The sequence below is a fragment of the Garra rufa genome, chromosome 8 (assembly GCF_049309525.1).
Source record: "Garra rufa chromosome 8, GarRuf1.0, whole genome shotgun sequence".
Taxonomy (NCBI): Eukaryota; Metazoa; Chordata; class Actinopteri; order Cypriniformes; family Cyprinidae; genus Garra; species Garra rufa.
In genome coordinates, this window is record NC_133368.1 from 43,138,753 (window position 1) to 43,156,924 (window position 18,172).

Here is an 18,172-nt window from a genome sequence, read left to right on the forward strand (position 1 = left end):
TTTTAATGTCGATGGGCCAGAGACAGAGCAGACTTGAATGCAGGCAAGAGTTTCAAAGCGACAGCTATAGTCCAAGTGACCTGCTCTGTGCAAGTTATGTTACCATAGGGGATATGCAGCCAATTTGACCCATTCAAAGTCCAAAAGCACGCATCTGCTGGTACAGTACATTCTGGATCAAATACAAAGAGGTTTGTTCAGCGGTCTTTGTGCTTTGATGCTCCCACCTAATTCAAGGGGTCAAAGTGATTTTACCTAGGTAGGAATAGTTATGTCATTATTTACTCAACCTAATTTTGTTTCAAACCTATTTACTAATTTTACACCATTCCAAGTCGGTATGACTTTCTTTCATCTGTGCAACACAAAAGAAGATTTTTTTTTTTTTTTTTTTTTTTTTTTACACAATGAAAGTAATTTTTGGAGAGGCAAACTATTCCTTTAAATAAGGATGAAAGTGATTTGTGATTTGCCAGGCTCCTTTTGACTTAAAAGGCACGTATCGGTTCACAGGCCTCTATGACTATCTGATTCAAGAGCTGTCATTAATCCTAGCCTTTAACTTTCTCTCTGCCTTGCTTTGATGCACTGCCAGAACGGTGATCCTGGGTTTGTTTTCATTGACAAAAAAAGATTGCTTGCGGTCTTTGACATGAGAGCAATAATCCAAATTTCTATAAATAATATGACAATTAGTTATGCAACATCTAGCCTAACAGGGTTGTGCTGCATTTAGAATTTAATAGAGAATGTCTTTAAAAAGCCATTCAAATTCTGAAGTTTGAATTGAATTTAGGTGGTAGAATTCAAAATTCAAAGAAATTTAAATAACAGCTGTAAGTGTATTTTTAAGTTATTTATTTATTTAAACAATTGATATATACAGTCAAACCAAAAATGATTCAGATTTCAGACACTGGATATAATTTTTTATATTTTTTTACTAGTGGTTGCAGGACACTATAGTTAAATTATGTAAGTGAGGATAGCAAAATAAAGTAAACTGTGACATATTATACCCAAACATTTTTCATATAGTGGACTACCAGTACCCTGGAAATCCAGAGGTCTCGCGAGAGCACAATTTGAATTGTCTCTGCAAGACACTCTGGCATCGAGCAATGATGCAGGTTACTGCAATACGTAAGCAATTGTGGGAACCAATCAAATCGGTGTATCTGATGTAGGCGAGACAGAGGCGAGCTAAGCTGATGATGACAGCACTGCGACGTCCGAATCATATAGTAAACTTTGAAAGATCGCTGTTGCTACAGATGAACAACAAGTTGTTTGAAACGGCTTTGGCCGCTACAATGAACGAGTTAGACTTGGCTTTCCATATAAAAGAGGAACAGAAAACCGAAAACTCCAATCGTTCCTTTGCAAGAAGGACGTTTTTGCTATTTTGGCGACTGGATACAGCAAGAGTTTAATCTATCAGTTCACGAGTTCACGCTTACATATAATAAACCGGAGAATAGTAGTGCATGTTTGGCGTGCTGTCCGGTGAAGGGCTCCGAGCTCGGGAGTGGCCCGAACCCAGAGTACGTTACCCCCCAATAGGAGTAGCGAGAACTTGGAGTGATGAGATGGGGTGGTGGAGGTTTACTGATAAACCATCGAGTGAATTGAGGTGAGTCAGCTGTATTTAAACCTATGGCGCTGATTGACTTGTGATGTTTACGCTAAGCATCTGACGCGCTTCTCCCGAACTTTGTTAATGAAACATAATTTAGCTCTGCTGGTAGCTAAGCGTGTATTGTTGTGATTGGTCGTGGCGTTATCCAATTGCGTGCAGTTAGAGTTTCAAATGCATGCTTGGTGCCGCCCCTCGAGTTAGGCAGTTTTCATTGCTCGATCCCAGACCCTTAATCTTAATAGATTAGGGTCTGGATTTTTCCAGGCTAGACTACCAGTACAATTGAAAAAAAAAAAAAAATGGGACCAAAAATTTGATTTGACACTTTGACCGGACCATGTTTTGTTCAGGGTTCCCACAGGTCCTTGAAATCCTTGAAAGTTTGTGAATCTGATTTTTTTTTTTCAAGGCCCTGGAAAGTTTTTGAAAATGAACATATAGATACAGGTCCTTGAAAGTGCTTGCATTTATTTCAATTTATTTTGAGGGTAGCAACATGAAGTAAACTGACATATTATACCCACAAATCGTTCATACAGTGGACTACCAGTAAAATTGAAAAAAAAAAAAAAAAAAATTATTGGGGACCAAAAATTTGATTTTACACTATGACCTGACCATGTTTTGTTCAGAGTTCCCACAGGTTCTTAAAATCCTGGAAAGTTTTTGAAAATGAACATATATAGATACAGGTCCTTGAAAGTGCTTGAATTTATTTCAATTTATTTTGAGGGTAGCAAAATGAAGTAAACTGACATATTATACCCACAAATCTTTCATACAGTGGACTACCAGTAAAATTGAAAAAAAAAATATATATATATATTGGGGACCAAAAATTTGATTTTACACTATGACCTGACCATGTTTTGTTCAGAGTTCCCACATGTTCTTAAAATCCTGGAAAGTTTTTGAAATCGAACATATATAGATACAGGTCCTTGAAAGTGCTTGAATTTATTTCAGTGCATTTTATTTCTAAAAAAAAATGTTTTCCATATTATTCCTTTCGGTCCGCTAATGTGTTATTTCATGGCCTATGCATATTAGTTTGCTTGATTTACGTTAGTTACATGCATTTACGACAAATATAATACCAGATCTCTGTCATATTTCCCAAATTGCTTTTTTGCATAGTTGTGTTTGACACATGAAAACTGTAACAATGTATCTTACAAGGTAACACGATGTGACCTTGCTCTCACTTGAAATGTGTCCCCACACTGAGAGTGTGTTCAGGGTAGTTTGGTTCATTTGGTTCTTTGGTTTGGACCAAAGAGGAAAGTGATACATTTTGTCCTGGTCCGCTTAGCGTTCACACTGGCATTTTTGATAGTGAACCTAAAAATACAGAACCTAAAGGAATAGTGATACGTTTACAACCTAATTGGTCGAGTTGAATGACGTATATGTTATGACGGAACTCACCGAACACTCCAAACAAAAGCAAAAGGTGCGTTCGACTTGACATAAAACTACCTATTCACTGATCGGTCTGCTCAGCACCACTTAAAGTCGACTATACCTAATGCTGTCTGCTGGACTAAGCGCGCTCATCATTGCGTGTATATGACTTAATTTTCACCACTTGTGAACTCACAAAGAGCTCATCAATGGCACATTACCTCCTAGGGATGTAACGGTATTGTAAATACCGTCATACCGCAATAACAAATTTTTTCGATACTACCGTGGTCGCATGACTCGATAAAAAAATAGGTCTTCTGAGAAAAGTTTGCTCAGGCGAATGGAGCGAACGGGAGGTAGCGGGAACTACATTTCCCATCAGCCCAGGCGTGGCCATCATCCTTTGCGGTCTGTTGTCGCTACAGACTGTAGCAGCAAGGAAAAGAGATGGAAATGGTCGAACCTGCTCCGTCTGAAGTGCGTATGCGTTACGTATTCTTTTCAGCACCCATGTTAACGGATTAGAGCGTTCACACTGCACGCGGTTGCTGTCCGGCAGTACGTCCTAGAAGCGGTGCCTTTGCAGCAGTGCAGCGATCGTTTCGGCACCGAGTCTATTTTTTGCTGCGCTGTATGCGCTGAATTAATGTTACAGTGCATTGTTCGCTGTAAAAATGAACATGGATTGACACGGAAATGTACCATAAATGCATATAAATTTCACAGTCAACACGTGGCTTTTTGGCTATAGGTTTAAAATAAGGAAAGGTGCAGTTTTAAATAAACTTGGCAACATAATAGATGCACTTGTCCAGGTAGAAAAGTTCTTTAAAGGATTGTTTTAATAAAGATTTAATGCGAAAGAAAGGCATGAGAGCCTACTGCACTGCAAAAAATGCTTTTCTTACATAGAATTTTGTCTTGTTTCCAGCCAAAATATCTAAAAATTCTTAAATCAAGAAGGATTTTCTAGACAAGTAAAAATTATTGTCTTGTTTTTAGTAAAAACAAGTCAAAATTAAGTGAGTTTTTGTTTAAAACAAGCTAAATAATCTGCCAATGGGGTAAGAAAAAAAAATCTTATTTCAAGCAGACAACTAGATTCAGACAACTCATTCAGCTAAACTGATTTGACTGTTTTTTTTACGTTTTAATAATTTTTTGTTACTAAAATTGAAAAATTTAAGTTTCTGTTTCAAAGTTTACAGATAGATGGCAAATTTGTATGCCATTGATATGTTCAGTGTTCATGTAAACTGTTTAATAAACAATTCTGGCACTTTTTTCGAGTCTCTTCATTAGTTTTGTTTTTCCTGTAAATGATTCAATAAATACCGTACCGTGCCATTCATACCGAGGTATTACCGTACCGTGAAGTTTTGATACCGTTACATCCCTATTACCTCCTCATTGCTCCATGTTGATTTTGTTTTGGATACATTGCTTGTTCCCTTTGTGAAAACATGTCACATAGTGTCGCATCTTGTCATTACTTCCTGTTTTTAGTTTAAGTATTTGGTCTGTGTTGCGTTCATATTTTATTCGAACCACACCAGAGTTTGTTTGGAATCTTTTTAGCGGTCTCTGTCTTCTTGTTTGGTGTGCACCAGGGTTCGGATGGCAGCATTCACACTTACTCAAATTAACCGCACTAACAGAGCAATTGCACCAGAGTTAATTTTAATTAAACCAAACCTGACAAGTGTGAACACACCCTAAAAATGTATTCATACCTGTCTTATTTGGTTAGATTGAATCAAACTCAAGTTTGTTTTCCCCCTTGGTGCTGATCTTTTGGCCAGGTGTGAATACAGCAATCGCACTCGGGTGCGGACCAAACAACCATACCGAGACCCAGCTGAAGAGGTGGTCTCGGTCTGGTTCCAAACGAACTCTGTTATGGTTGAATGGATGAACCAATGAATGGATGACCTTAAGCACACGTGTGGTTTTGTTTACAGTTTCTGGTTCACTTGCAAAAAGGGCAGTGTGAAAGCGAACCACACCAAACAAACAAAAAAAAAATCAACATTGTATTTGGTCCGGGACAAAGAAAGTGAACTAGCTGACTTTCTTGATGTGAATACACCCTAAGTCCTTGAATTTGAAGGTATTGGATCTGAAAAGCCCTTGAAAGCCTTGTGGGAACCCTGTTTGTTACATACTTTTCTATTGAAGTTATCTGACATTATCAAGATGAATTTGTTCTGACAGTTTAACTCTTGAGTTCTTGTCATATTTTATTACCAGTTTCTACACTGTAGCAAATAAACTGTGATAATGTGAGAAATGTTAAAGGTGTCTGAATAAATTTTGGTTTAACTGTAGTTCATTTGTGATTATTAAGATGAATTTATTCTGACCCAGTTTAACTCTGAGTTCTTGTCATATTTTATTACCATTTTATAAACTATAACTAATAAACTGTGATAATGTGGAAATGTTGAAGGTGTCTGACTAATATATATATATATATATATATTAACAAGTTCAGCATAACCAAATCCAAATAGATTTTACAACAAAACAAAAATTTCATATATATATATATGAAATTTTTGTTTTGTTGTAAAATCTATTTGGATTTGGTTATGCTGAACTTGTTAATTTTTTATTCCTTAAATTCCCCTCAACATCCTGTACGCCAGTTGGCAATGATTCAATTCTGAATTTTGCCCAAATCCTAACATACTCTTTCCTTCATTAGGAGAATTAAATGGCACACGGTCCCCTCCAGTAAAGAAGCCTGGCAAAGAAAAAGACTACCAGCACTTCAAGGAGATCGCTGTGAAGCAGCATCTCAACAACAAGAGGACCAGGATGTACACCAACCAGGATGATCTCAAAACACCTCACCCTAGACAGGTGAGTGTCATTCTGTGAAGAACTCACACCACTCTGGTGATCGCTGAAACGAGTCACACAGAAGGGCAACACAGCAAATGTTTGACCTGTAGAAATAAAAACCTGTTTCACCTTGGACGTCATTGTGTTCAGTACGGCAGTGCCCTCTTCTGGCTATCGAACTAACACACCACATACACAACGCTACAGGCTCACACAGCACACACTCAGACAAACTCGCTATGACATAGATACCCTCGTTTCTGTATCAGCTAAACATTAATTTTCCTAACACAGTCTTCTAGGGTTCAGATTTACGGTATGTCCTTTGTACAACCCTCTATATTTGATGTTGCTATAATTCTGTGGTCTGAGGTTGTTTGTCAGTGTATAATTTATTGCTTCAGTATGTTATTTTCGTGATTGGAGCTGTGCAAAAACTGCTGTAAGCTGATTTTCGGGTGTTTTTCGTATTAAGCCAGTTTCTGGTGCCATTTTCACTATGTTTTGGGTTAAAAACATATGATCATTTCCTTAGTTACCTAATTAACCAGTGATTTCTAATGTCTAAAACACTGCCCGGTGATAGCATACGCTCGACAGAACAAACGGCTGCCATCTATGCTGCAACGAGGAATGAGCCGGCGCTTGTCGAATTTGGCCATCACGCAAATTCACAGAGAGTTAATTAACTTTTCTTGGACTTGTACCATGCTTTACCTGGCCTCTTAAATCCTCAGCCAAGTGACCAGTGCAACACCCCAATCAACATCTCTATCAGGCATCATCTAATGTTTTGAGCCAATAGACAAATTGTCTTGCTAATTTACTTCAGTTGGCAAGTCATTTTTCTTTTCTTTCTTTCTTTTTTCTTTTTTAAAGTACAACTTGAAGCAGCTCTGGTAGGTTTCTTAGTAGCTCAGATGTAGGGCTTTATAAGATCTAGCCTGTCTGCTTTACATTGTCATTTTAGCATATCCTCACCATTTAAAGGACGCCCTAAGCGCATTGATCTGGAAAATAGTCCTACATCCGCTCATATTTTCCTCCTCGTTGAGCATATTCTATAGCCGCTATTGGGAAATAATTAGTTTTAGAAAAAGACAATCGATGTGACCGTAAACAAACAGCAGCGGAGACAGCAATAGCTGTACTATGAAGCACACTTGGTCTGGTTTGGTCCTGAAAGCAATAGTAACTCTGGCTAAATGATATGTTGATAAAGCAAATGGATGTTGGAAAGTACTATAAAAAGGTAGATGCAATAAAAAGAAGAAGCCAAGGCAGTAAAAATTCAAACCAGTGATAATGGCAGGGTAATAAAAAGCCATACCGAATAAACAACTTTTCTGTGGGGGTCATAAATCAGTAGCGTAACCGTCACATATCCCATGAAAAGCAGACATTCAAGGAGAATGTCAGGGTGACGGCATGTCCGATGACAGCAGGGGACTGTTCTCTGCTTTGTGATGGAGCACTTTTCATCCGCACGATACGGATAAGATCCCTGGCAGGCCCTCTTCCCCCAGTGCCCTCTTATCCTGGGCCAAGCGGGGAGCAGCCATCATGAGAGATATAGGGAAAAAGAGAAGGAACGGGAGACAGGAATGGTCTTTGATGCCGATGCCTGTCCTTGCGGAGAGGTGGGGAGGCAGAACTAAGCCAGCAAATTAGCTCGAGTACGAGATTAATATCAGCCACACAAATGTTTCATGAGGCCGCCGGCCTGCTGTTTATCTCACTCTCCTTATATGAGTGTTTCTTTGAGGAGTTTTATTAAAACTAACTTCTTGTTATATGAAGGTCACATTAACTTTGTCTTTTACCATGTTTTATCATACCTTCATCAACTATTTTTGCTCCTTTTCAAATGCATGTAATATTTAGAATTTATTAAATTTCAAAAAGTATTGCATTTTACAACCCACAAATTTTCCTCTGATACAGTTTACTCCGATAAATCTCAGTAAATCTCACTTGTCAACAGCCTATTTTTACATTTACATTAATTTTAATTATGAAATCTGAAGCAAAAAACAGAATGGTCTTTGCTTTGTGATTTTTACTGCATAAAACATCTGCATGAAATAAAAAACAGCAGACAAGCTGAATGAGATGCAAATTCACTCTCTGACAGCAGATGGTGCTTATGGAACAGCAGCAATATAGCGTTTCTTTGATTCCCGCTGTAAACAAAGTGGTGCTGCTCTTATGAACACTGCTTTAATATGCATCATAAACGGTGCTTAATTTGTAAATGAATAATTGCCGGATCCAAAACGACAGTTAAAAGGCGCTGTGACCGACACTAACAATACAACTTAAGTTTTCCTGGAACGTTCAATGACATCACTAAACGTTGATGCCATAACTACCTGTATAAGAACATTGTTTACAAGTTTCTGCATGAACCTAAGTACATTCTAGGGCACAGGTTTTCAAACCCTGGGTCAAAAATAGGTCGCAGGATGATGGAAAATGTAGCCTATATGTAAGTTACATTAAAAATAAAATTTGTTGTCATAAAAATAAAATACAATCATAGTATATATGAAAGGTATAAATATGCTAAATATTTCTGACTTAAATAATTAATATATTTTAACATAATAATCAATAATAATTATATACATATAATTATATAATAATTATAAGAATGCACATTCTGTTTGTTTGCTTTATTTTACAAAAGCACAAATGTTCTGTTTTTACTGTGAGTGTGCAAAAATAAAAGTAAAGACTTTACGGTTTCACAATTCTAACTTTTTAGAATGCTGGATTTAACTCAACAATAACATGTTTGTCAATTCTGAGGGGACAAAAGAATTGTGGGAGAGAATGACAAGTTGATTTTTCTTATCAGAATTGTGAGATATAAACTCAAATTTGCCTTTTTTGTTCTTTTATTCCATGGCTTCCATAGATTGCCACCAGATTTAGCTCTGCCCACAAAAAAAATCATCATTGTTTGCAAACACCGAATTGGTTTATACAGAGGCAAGGTGTGAAGTAAATGCCATCTAAACTTTTCCAGTTTCCCTCAGAGATCCATTCTTATAAACTTCTGCTCCCAATTGTATCGCGATTCATTTAACATCTCAATCGATATGAACCGTCAAAAATGTGTATCGATTTTTAACTAGCTTGCGGTGTATGGTTACATCCCTATTTCTGATGTCTAAAACATATCCTGGTAATAGCATACACTCACAGTCATTGTCTGTACATCGTTCCAGGTAGAAACGTTATGCATTTAATGTAAAAATTTTAAAAATATTACATAATTGTGTGTTTTGTAGGTATTTAGCCAAAGGAGATTGACAAAAACTAGTCTAAGTGTAGAAATGTGTTTTAATATGTTTTATCAATTAAATACTCAAATACGTATTTGTGCGTGTTTTTGGTTTTACAGAGTCAGTGTCAACAGGAGCTGGATAGAGTGTTGGAGAACATCTCCCGAATGACGTTCCATGACAACAAGGGACCTCTGGAAAATCTTTATGACCTGAAGTTCCCCAACTGTGACAAGACAGGACAGTACAACCTCAAGCAGGTGAAAAGAGCTATATTTGACTCAACCTTTCAAAGACGTCATCATGGTTGAAATTCAGCAGCTGTGGTAGCTGAAGTAGCTGTTCTTTGGAAGTCTTCTTGTTCATGGTCAATTTGAGACATTTTGCAGGTCTCCTGCCACATTGGCTGGTAGATCAGTACAAAAAGTACTCGCATTTGAATAGCAGCGGGTGTTAATTTCACTGTAGGGCAATAGGAATATGAGACATTGCACAACCTTTCAATCTGCAGCATCCTGCTGTTTTATTATCCAGTTCCATGTGGAAGGTTCAATAAAGACTCAAAAGATGGAGCCAAAGAGAAACGGTGTATAAAGCATTCCCACATTCACTACAGAAGGCTGTTTTATCAAAGCCAAGGCAACCGTATCTGAGCTGAGAGTTACAAGCTAATGAAAATTTTGCTGACCGACTAACCTGTCTGTTGGGTGACTTGCCTTGGTTTTTAGAGACATCAGAGGAAGAGAGAATCACAAAGTGAATCTTTTAAATCTCAATGGCTTCTCTTACTCATCTTTTACACCCCGATGAGATGAAAGATTTTTTTTTTTCTACTGACTTTTTGGTTCTCAGGCTCTTTTCCCAAGAAAAAATGTCACACGTGTTTGCTCAGGGGTTGCATAAGAAGTCTTAACAATGTCTCGAACACTGCTACGATTTGCAAGGATGCCAAAGTCTGCAAGTAGACGTCTGAGATCTCAATTTAGCCTCTCAAAATAAATATAAAATATCGATTTCAAAAGCAGTTTTGTCTGTTGTCTAGGCTTTGACGGTGTTGACGTTTTGCTGACAGAGCTTGATAATGGAAACCTTCATGAGTTAACAATTATGTTCATAATTATGATATAATATTTCTGTGTCCTGGCATGACATGTTGCAGCTTAAACCAGGACAAACGTGTCCTGGAGCAGCAAATGGGTATGTTGTTTTGACGTGAAAACCCTGTTCCCAGGGCTCAAAACAGTGTACCTCACCACACTTAATTGTGTTGTAATCATCCTGTTCCTTTTGTAATTATCGTAACTGTCAGTTTTTGTTCTTTGTCATTGGAGGACAAAATTGAGAATCTGTTTTTTGCCTGTTTTGGGTCTCAGCGTCAGCTATGTCCAGTTCAATTATGACCTCATTTTGGGAGTGCTCAGTAGGGGTCAATGAGACGTGCTGGGCCAAATGAGGCGGGAGGGCTGTTTTGGGGCAGCGCCTCCACCCCGCACTCGCCCAAGAGCTTCATTAAGCTCCCAACACCCACCGTTTCCCTGCCCGTCTCTCATCATCATCTCTCTCTTGTGTTCTAGTGCAACATGTCCAGCCACGGGCAGAGGGGCGAGTGTTGGTGCGTCAACCCCTACACTGGTGTCCAGATACCCACGTCCCCCAAAGTGAGGGGGGACCCCAACTGCAGCCAGTACTATGGTGGTCCCGAACTGGAACCGCCCACCACCCAGCAGAAATAGAAGAGAAAAGGGAGACGCCCCGGGTCGCAAACGAGGAGAGTTAAAGCGAGTGCAAGAGCGATGTGCATGTGTGTAATTCTGTACGTGTATGTGTATGTATATTTTCGCAATAGTATGATCTGTGTTGTCGATAGGAGTGTGGAAAGTCACATGCCAGCAAAGACAAGCAAGTCAAGGACAGGTAGTTAAACCTTCCCCTATCTCAAATTTAGATAACCATACTCCAAATTTAACTCTGAGTGATTGTTTTTTTTTTCTGCCTATTTATAGGCTTGTCCGGTGCCTTTTAATCTTGTGACTGAATCTGGTTGCAGGGAGATGCTTATACAGCACTTGCAGCTGTTCGGTGTGAAGATGTGTCCCTTTAATTCTCCCTTTTGTCTTTGGAGACCCAATAAAAATGGTGGCGTGTTTTTTTGCACCATCGGTTGCCATAAACAAACAGCAACTGCAAACGCACAACAGTGGCAGCTTGACATTGATTTAAAAGTGAATCCCAAATTTTTGAAACCAAAAATTTTGATATAGAAAGCAGAGGGGTCTTTTTTTGGATGATTTGAGAGGATCTATGCAAGAAGGGCTGGAGATGTGCTTTTTGGTCATTTTGACTACTTGAGTACCCAAAAGATTAGTCAATCATGAGTACTCAATTGTTTGTAGATATGCATCAAACTGGCATCTTTTCTGCATGAGGTTTGCATTTTTGAGACCATGCATTCAAAATGTCTCTAAAACACTGCTTTTGTTGCGCATAATTGCCGCCCCATCTAACCAATTGGAGTGCAAGGTACGAAAGGCCCAAAATATCAAACAGTCGCTAAATTAAAAACGAGACACATTTTTAAAACATATTGCTGACCTTAAGTCAGCATCATATGTTTTGAAGTTCAAGTGTGTTTTTACAATCGATAATTGCTGTCGTTTCCAAGTACTCAAGATCTGGCCATCCCGGTTCCTGGCGGCTGATAGACCTCTGTTCTCGTGCTGCTTCTCTACCATGTGTTAGAATGCAGGTGGTGTATGTGTGTGTTTGTAGAGTGGGGATCAACGTTTACTAATGATGTGCTGACAGAGGGCTAGATTAGGACACAGGGCTGACATTGACAAATGTGATATAAAGTGGGTTAAGTGCCTATAAATAAACACAGGTTTGCCTGCAGTGCCAGTGGGCTGTGCCTCACCTTGCTTCACTCTAATCTACAAAGGGATGTGTTGGGGGTTGGCAAGGGCGATTTTGCCCAGTGTAATGCTTGCATGGGGTTAGTTGAGGAATCCTGTGAAGGAATGTGAAGTGGCGCATGGGTTTAGTGAGCTTGTCTAACCAATTTTTGTACCATTTTCCCCCCACATGTATTTTCTTGAACAGCCCAATTCAAAATAATTTTCTAAAATAAATACATAAAAAACAAATAAATAAAGTTAAAACTGGCTCAGTTCAGGTCAGAAAAATCTGATAGCAAATTACAAAAAATACAGTAACATACAATAGGATCCAAAATCTGAACTTGGGATTCAAAATCTAATTTAAAACTAGAAATAAAGTAGGTTTTAGGATTCTGAACTTTGAAATTGAATCTGAAATTTGGATCTGAAAGTTTAGGGTCAGTAAGATGGATTTTTTTTCTTAAATAAAGTTTCCCCTATTATGTCATTTTTAAGTTTCGTAATATTGTTTTGGCAGATTCCCATATTAGGTTTTTATACATGCAAGGTCAAACAATGCTTTCATTTTCTCAAAATATGCATTTAACATCACCTCATTTTCCAGCTTTCCTCAAAGGATTTGTTTTAAGCAGTTCTAAGATTCAGTCTCTCAAATCCCAGTCTGTTGCGTCTACTGCGTACACCGCATGTCAGAAAAGATACGCCCATTTCCAGAGTTACATATTTTGAACACACAATAGAAAATATAAACATCTATATTTATTGGGGCTGCCCCTAATAGTCGACTAACCGTAAGTCGGCGAGAAGAGGCTTGGTCGACCGAAATTTTTTTTAGTCGCTTAGTCACAAAAAAAAAATTCCACAGGAAGTGGCGAAGTCACGCAGTCTATGATGGACAGATCGTGTGTGCTATTGAAGTGTCTATGCAGAATGTGGAAGCTGAATAGTAGCGCGATCACTGCATGACAGATGGAGGCACTGGTGTGTTCACTTGTTCTTAAAATACTCTGTCATTTTGGGTCATGCAGATAAAAATAATACATCTTTCAAATCTGTAAAGACTTAACATTGTGCTTTTGTATGCAAACAGGATGCACTTTCTGCTGTTTTGGTTTCCGTGAACTTAAGCGCAAAACTTCGAAACTCTGTGTATACTTGCCTCACAGACATGAGAAATATATCTGTAGAGAGTGAAATGTCTACTTTTAAATGAACCAATTCAAATTGAAAACAAACATTCTCAGATTATGCAATCAGTACGAAACATGCATACAGGCGCATCCACCGCGGAGATGATCTCTTAAGACAAAAAACAAAGAAAGCACTAGTCAATATAGTCCCCTTGCTATTTTTTCTGACACCTAAATAATTATTAGGCTATATCTGTTGGTGCGTTGTGGCAAGCTTTTCTTTTTTTGCGCTTGAGTGCTTATTAAGCTATGTAGGCAATTAAAGGCTCATTATTACGATTTATATTGTTTATTAATAAACGTGCGACTATAAGTCGACTAATGCTTAAAATGAACATCTACTAGTCGACCAGAAAAGTATTTAGTCAAGGGCAGCCCTAATATTTTTGGTCCAAATAAACTGGGTACTGAAGATCATCTTTCAAGAGCAAGTGTTTTGTGAATCCCGTGATAAACTCCTCAAAATTAGAGAAGCAGTCATCAGTAAAATGGCATGTTTGAGGGCAGGTCAAGTTGTTTGCGGCCAGCCGATGTACAACATTTGTGCGCATTATGCAAATGAGTTACCCTGTGACTTGTAGCCATTCCGAAAGTGGGATTAGACTCGTTTACGCTGTTCAGAATTATTATTTTTTTTATTTTTTTTTGGGAGACAATAACTTTATTTATCATGCACTTTTGGTTTTATAACATTTCAGATTGTTTGCATTCACATACAGCTACATTAACACACAACATGAAAGGCAATATTTGAAATGGCATAATAGGGGCACTTTAAAAGAACAGAATTCTGCATCCTTGCTAAATAAAAGTATCACTTTCTTAAAAATAAAAACATATTTTACTGACTCCAAAATTAGACAAAATAGAAGCATTCTAGTGTCTAAATAGATGTGACCAGTGGGATTTATTGGGTTGCTCTGTCAGCAGGTGTGATCTGTAATGTCCTGTTCATTCTGACACACAGCGTTTTATCGCTGAAGGCCCCCAGATCAATGTACTGTTGGATTGTACTGGCCGTACTTACTACACTATGTTCTGATGTCATTGGTGGCCTGTGTAAATAGCCATAGGTCTTGAAAATCTGATTACAAATGAGACAAAGTATCCAGGTGCTGTTCATAAATGTAAACGTTTTCAATTCTAATTCCTGTATTTTCAATGTATAGCCTTTTGGGTGCCACTGTATGTGACCTTATTGCTGAAAATTGGCATCACTGTCAGTGTGAACAACAATCAAGGGTTGTTAATGGGCGGCAACTGTAACATCCCTTCATTAAGTTATATTTTCATTCACTACCCATATCACTCTTTATATCTCTTCCCCATCTGTTTCTCTCTTTCCCATCCTCTCGCTCTCTGCGAGCGTCGAATTGAACAGCTCAATCCAGAAATAGAAGTCGATTAAGCTTTAACATTGATCCTAACGTGTTAGACAGTGTTCAGCCCAGCATTTGCTTTTGTAGCTTAGCCTTTATGATATATTAGCACATTAACCTTGAGTATCTTTCACAGTATTACCACATCTCGCTCGCCCTTAGTAGTAGCTTGTATGTATTTACTTTATCTAGTTAGCGTTGTGCTAACTACCGCAACAGACTGGCTCTCCGGGATCATTCAGCCTCGTGTGATTTTGGTGCCTCACAGATAGATTTGCTGAGACACGGGCTACGAGTTTTCCGTTTCGGTTTGTTTCCAAAATAGATCGCTGCCTGCCCTCCGGTGGCACAGTAAATTTTACGGTAGCTTGAGTTTGGCCTAGTTTGAAAACAGTGCGAAACCAATCCCTGTGGTTTTCGGGCATATTGATTTGCCAGAGCGGTTCCGATGGGATGGAAGTGTTCACGTATGCGTGTGTGTGTGTGTGTGTGTGTGTGTGTGTGTGTTTGTGTGTACTTGTGCGAACGTTTCGATGCTGTGCCATGCCTGGAGCCAGTGTGACGGTGGGAAGGATTGCTTGCCATCTGGTGCAGTGTAAAACTGTCAGAGCCGGTCTCTGCTTTTGGAGAGTCTCACACAAATGACAGGGGGAATTTCTTGAGCAAATCCAAACGCCTCGTGCCATGCCAGCATCTCACATGCCGCCTTTTTTCTGTAATTCATTGCGTATCCTGTGTGTCACGAGATGCGGTGGTATTAAATAACATACATTACTCAAAGCATGCTCCTTGTGTCCACTGTCATGCGACTGGTGCATGAACTGAGTTTTCTGTACAACTGCAATGGAAAAAGCCATAAATGCATGCAAAAATAGACATTGGTTTTAAAATCTTGTAATAAAATCCAGCATGATTAAATGTATTACCTTTCAGACCCATGATTCATTTGTCAGGTTTTCTTTTTTTTAACGATTTCTTTGTTGGGTTTTGTACTTTTCGTGTTAATGTTTTCCATGCACATGAATCATAAGCCCTTTTTGAACTTTTTCGTTAGTGGTGGTGGGTAAACTAGATATCATCTTTTTAGGTTTCCCATGCCGTCATGAAAAATCCCAATAAATTGTGTAATTTTAAAATAATTGAAAAAGCCAAGAAAATTAATAATGAATATTTCTAATACATATTAATGTATTTATTTAATATTTTATTAAAAATAATTTCATTACATTTATAATACAATGCATTTTTATTTATTAAATAATTAATGTCTGCTATAAAATTTCTCCAGCTGGAAAATATTATTCACAAGTAAATTTAGTAATTGCAAGCAAATGGAAAAGTCATGGAAATGCATTCATTAAAAAGTGAGAACCTTGTCTTCTTTTACCAACAGGCTGAGGAGAACTTGTGCTATTCAACAAACAGAGGATGACTGTGGGTAGAATCAAGATTGTCAGCCTTTTTTATTTTATTACTTTTTTTACTTTGCATAAACTACTTAATATGTACCTTGGCAGTGCACGTGATTCTGATTTCATTCAGTCTACAGAAGAGATTAAGTAAGAGATCCACCTTTAGCTTCCCCTGGCATACAGTAGTTTATCTATGCTTATCGCATCTGTTTGCATTCCTTCCTTAAAACAGAAAGCAAAATGTGACCGAATCTCAAGAATATTACAGGAGCGAATGGCGGCGGCCTACCTCACGCAGGGACCGGCCAAGGATGAAACGCTAAACTCTAATCATTGTGTTCTGAGGCGAAAGAGTGGTGTGGAGAGCCACATGTTGTGATAAGATGGAGCCATCTATAGTTGTTGAGCTAATTGCGTGATAAAAGAGACGTGAGTGCTTTGAAGTCTAAAATGCAGTTGTCAGTTTCTTTGAAGGCTATAGTAATTGTCATGTTCACTGCCCTACAAATCAAATCGCCGACACGTGTTCCTCTCCGGGTCTGCTTCGTTTCCCCTTACTTGATCTGGCTCTTACAAATGAATGCTGCTTGGCTGCGGACAAAGCCCTGATCCGTCACATCTGGAGTCCGTAAACCTGAGTTATCCCAGGAAGAACTTCACCTGTATGTCTGCATTAGTGATTACCTTGAGGCGACTAAAGTCTCGTCAGACCTCAACTGCTATCCAGGACTTATTTCACCTCACATTTCGAAGCAGCAAAGCAGAAGCAGCACTGCTAATTGAGGTCTGGCGCATGTTAGAAATGCACTCTTAACCTATTTATCAACAATCTTTTGCAATATGTGCTCTTATCAGTGGCACTTTTGCCTTTTTGGCTTGATGCTCAAGTCCAAGCAGTCATAAAAATGTTGTGCTAACTTGCCCTGGAGCTTTGTGATAAAACGTGGCTCCACATAATCTATCTCTTTCCTCACATATTTGAATGGAGTTGTTGGTCCTTTCTGCCGGTCAGAGATCCCTCCTTGATGTTGGGGCTCGTGGTAAATGACTTCCTTGTTCCTGAGCAATCTCTTTGACTTCTGTGGAAAGCCAGGTGCCTTGCCTCTGGGCAGAGTTTAAATGCAGTAAGTCTTCACCCAAAATAAACCTGTATCCTGTAACGCTCAGCTCCTCTGGGCTCTTCTGTTAATCATCCAAATCCTGATTCATCAATGAAAAAGACAATTGAATTAGCAGACGAACAATGTGTGCATGTCATAAACTTCCTGGGGACTGACTGTATGGGTGTGATGATGTGACTAGTAAAATATCTTTTCTTGATGATTACAGGAAAGCACTTACTGTAATATGGAAGTAAAGCCAGCAAGGGTGTAAAGCCAAGCATTTTAATATTGTGTTTTTGTCAAGCATGTGCATGCATTTAGCAGTAAAAACATGTTTATTGTTTGATCTGTAAAAATGTCAAAACTATCCTTTTTGAAACATGATTACGTTTGTAGGTGAATGACAAACTGGTTATGCATTAAATCAAGTGTACGGCATGTTTGTGAACCCTTTTAATAGTCTTTAAAAATCTTCCAAGATGCATCTCAGTTGATTTGTTGCACATTTTGGTTAGTGCATAACTTCCATTTATGCTATTTTATAGTTTTAATGACTTCTATAAAATGTGGAAAGTGTATCATGCAGACGTTAGCACATAATATTTTTATGACATTGATGATAGAAGATTGATAATGACTTTACAAATAAGATCAAGTGATTATATCACTAGTCTCATGCTAGTGTATGTCTGTTGTATTGTAAGTGTTTTACTCGTGCTTTTTTTTTTTAAACAATCAGTTCTAAGTTATTGCTGAAGTTGTTGATAGCACCCAGAACATTCCAGAACGTATATAAACCTGATGGATATATAAGCAGTGTATATACTTGGTAAGTGTTATGATCATATCAAGATAGTGTGTCTGTTGGGTCATTGAAATGACAGTATCTGTTGTCTTTATATTTGCATGCAGTGTGATAATGGTGTGACATCTGGAAAACTGTCCTGTGGTTACTGCCGTGGCTAGTGATAAATCTTTATTTAAATTGTTCTCATAAACAAGCTCAAA

General features: G+C 38.3%; 1 protein-coding gene across 1 annotated transcript in view; it reads left to right on the forward strand.

Moving 5' to 3' along the window:
* The window catches only part of igfbp2b (insulin-like growth factor binding protein 2b), a 34,317-nt gene extending 18,746 nt beyond the window's left edge, over positions 1-15,571 (forward strand). Inside the window, exons 2-4 of the mRNA XM_073845572.1 lie at positions 5,754-5,911; positions 9,303-9,443; positions 10,758-15,571. Coding sequence (XP_073701673.1) covers positions 5,754-5,911; positions 9,303-9,443; positions 10,758-10,916 — 458 coding nt within the window. The 3' untranslated portion in view covers positions 10,917-15,571. The remainder of the gene's footprint in view (positions 1-5,753; positions 5,912-9,302; positions 9,444-10,757) is intronic.
* The last annotated feature ends 2,601 nt before the right edge of the window (positions 15,572-18,172 follow it).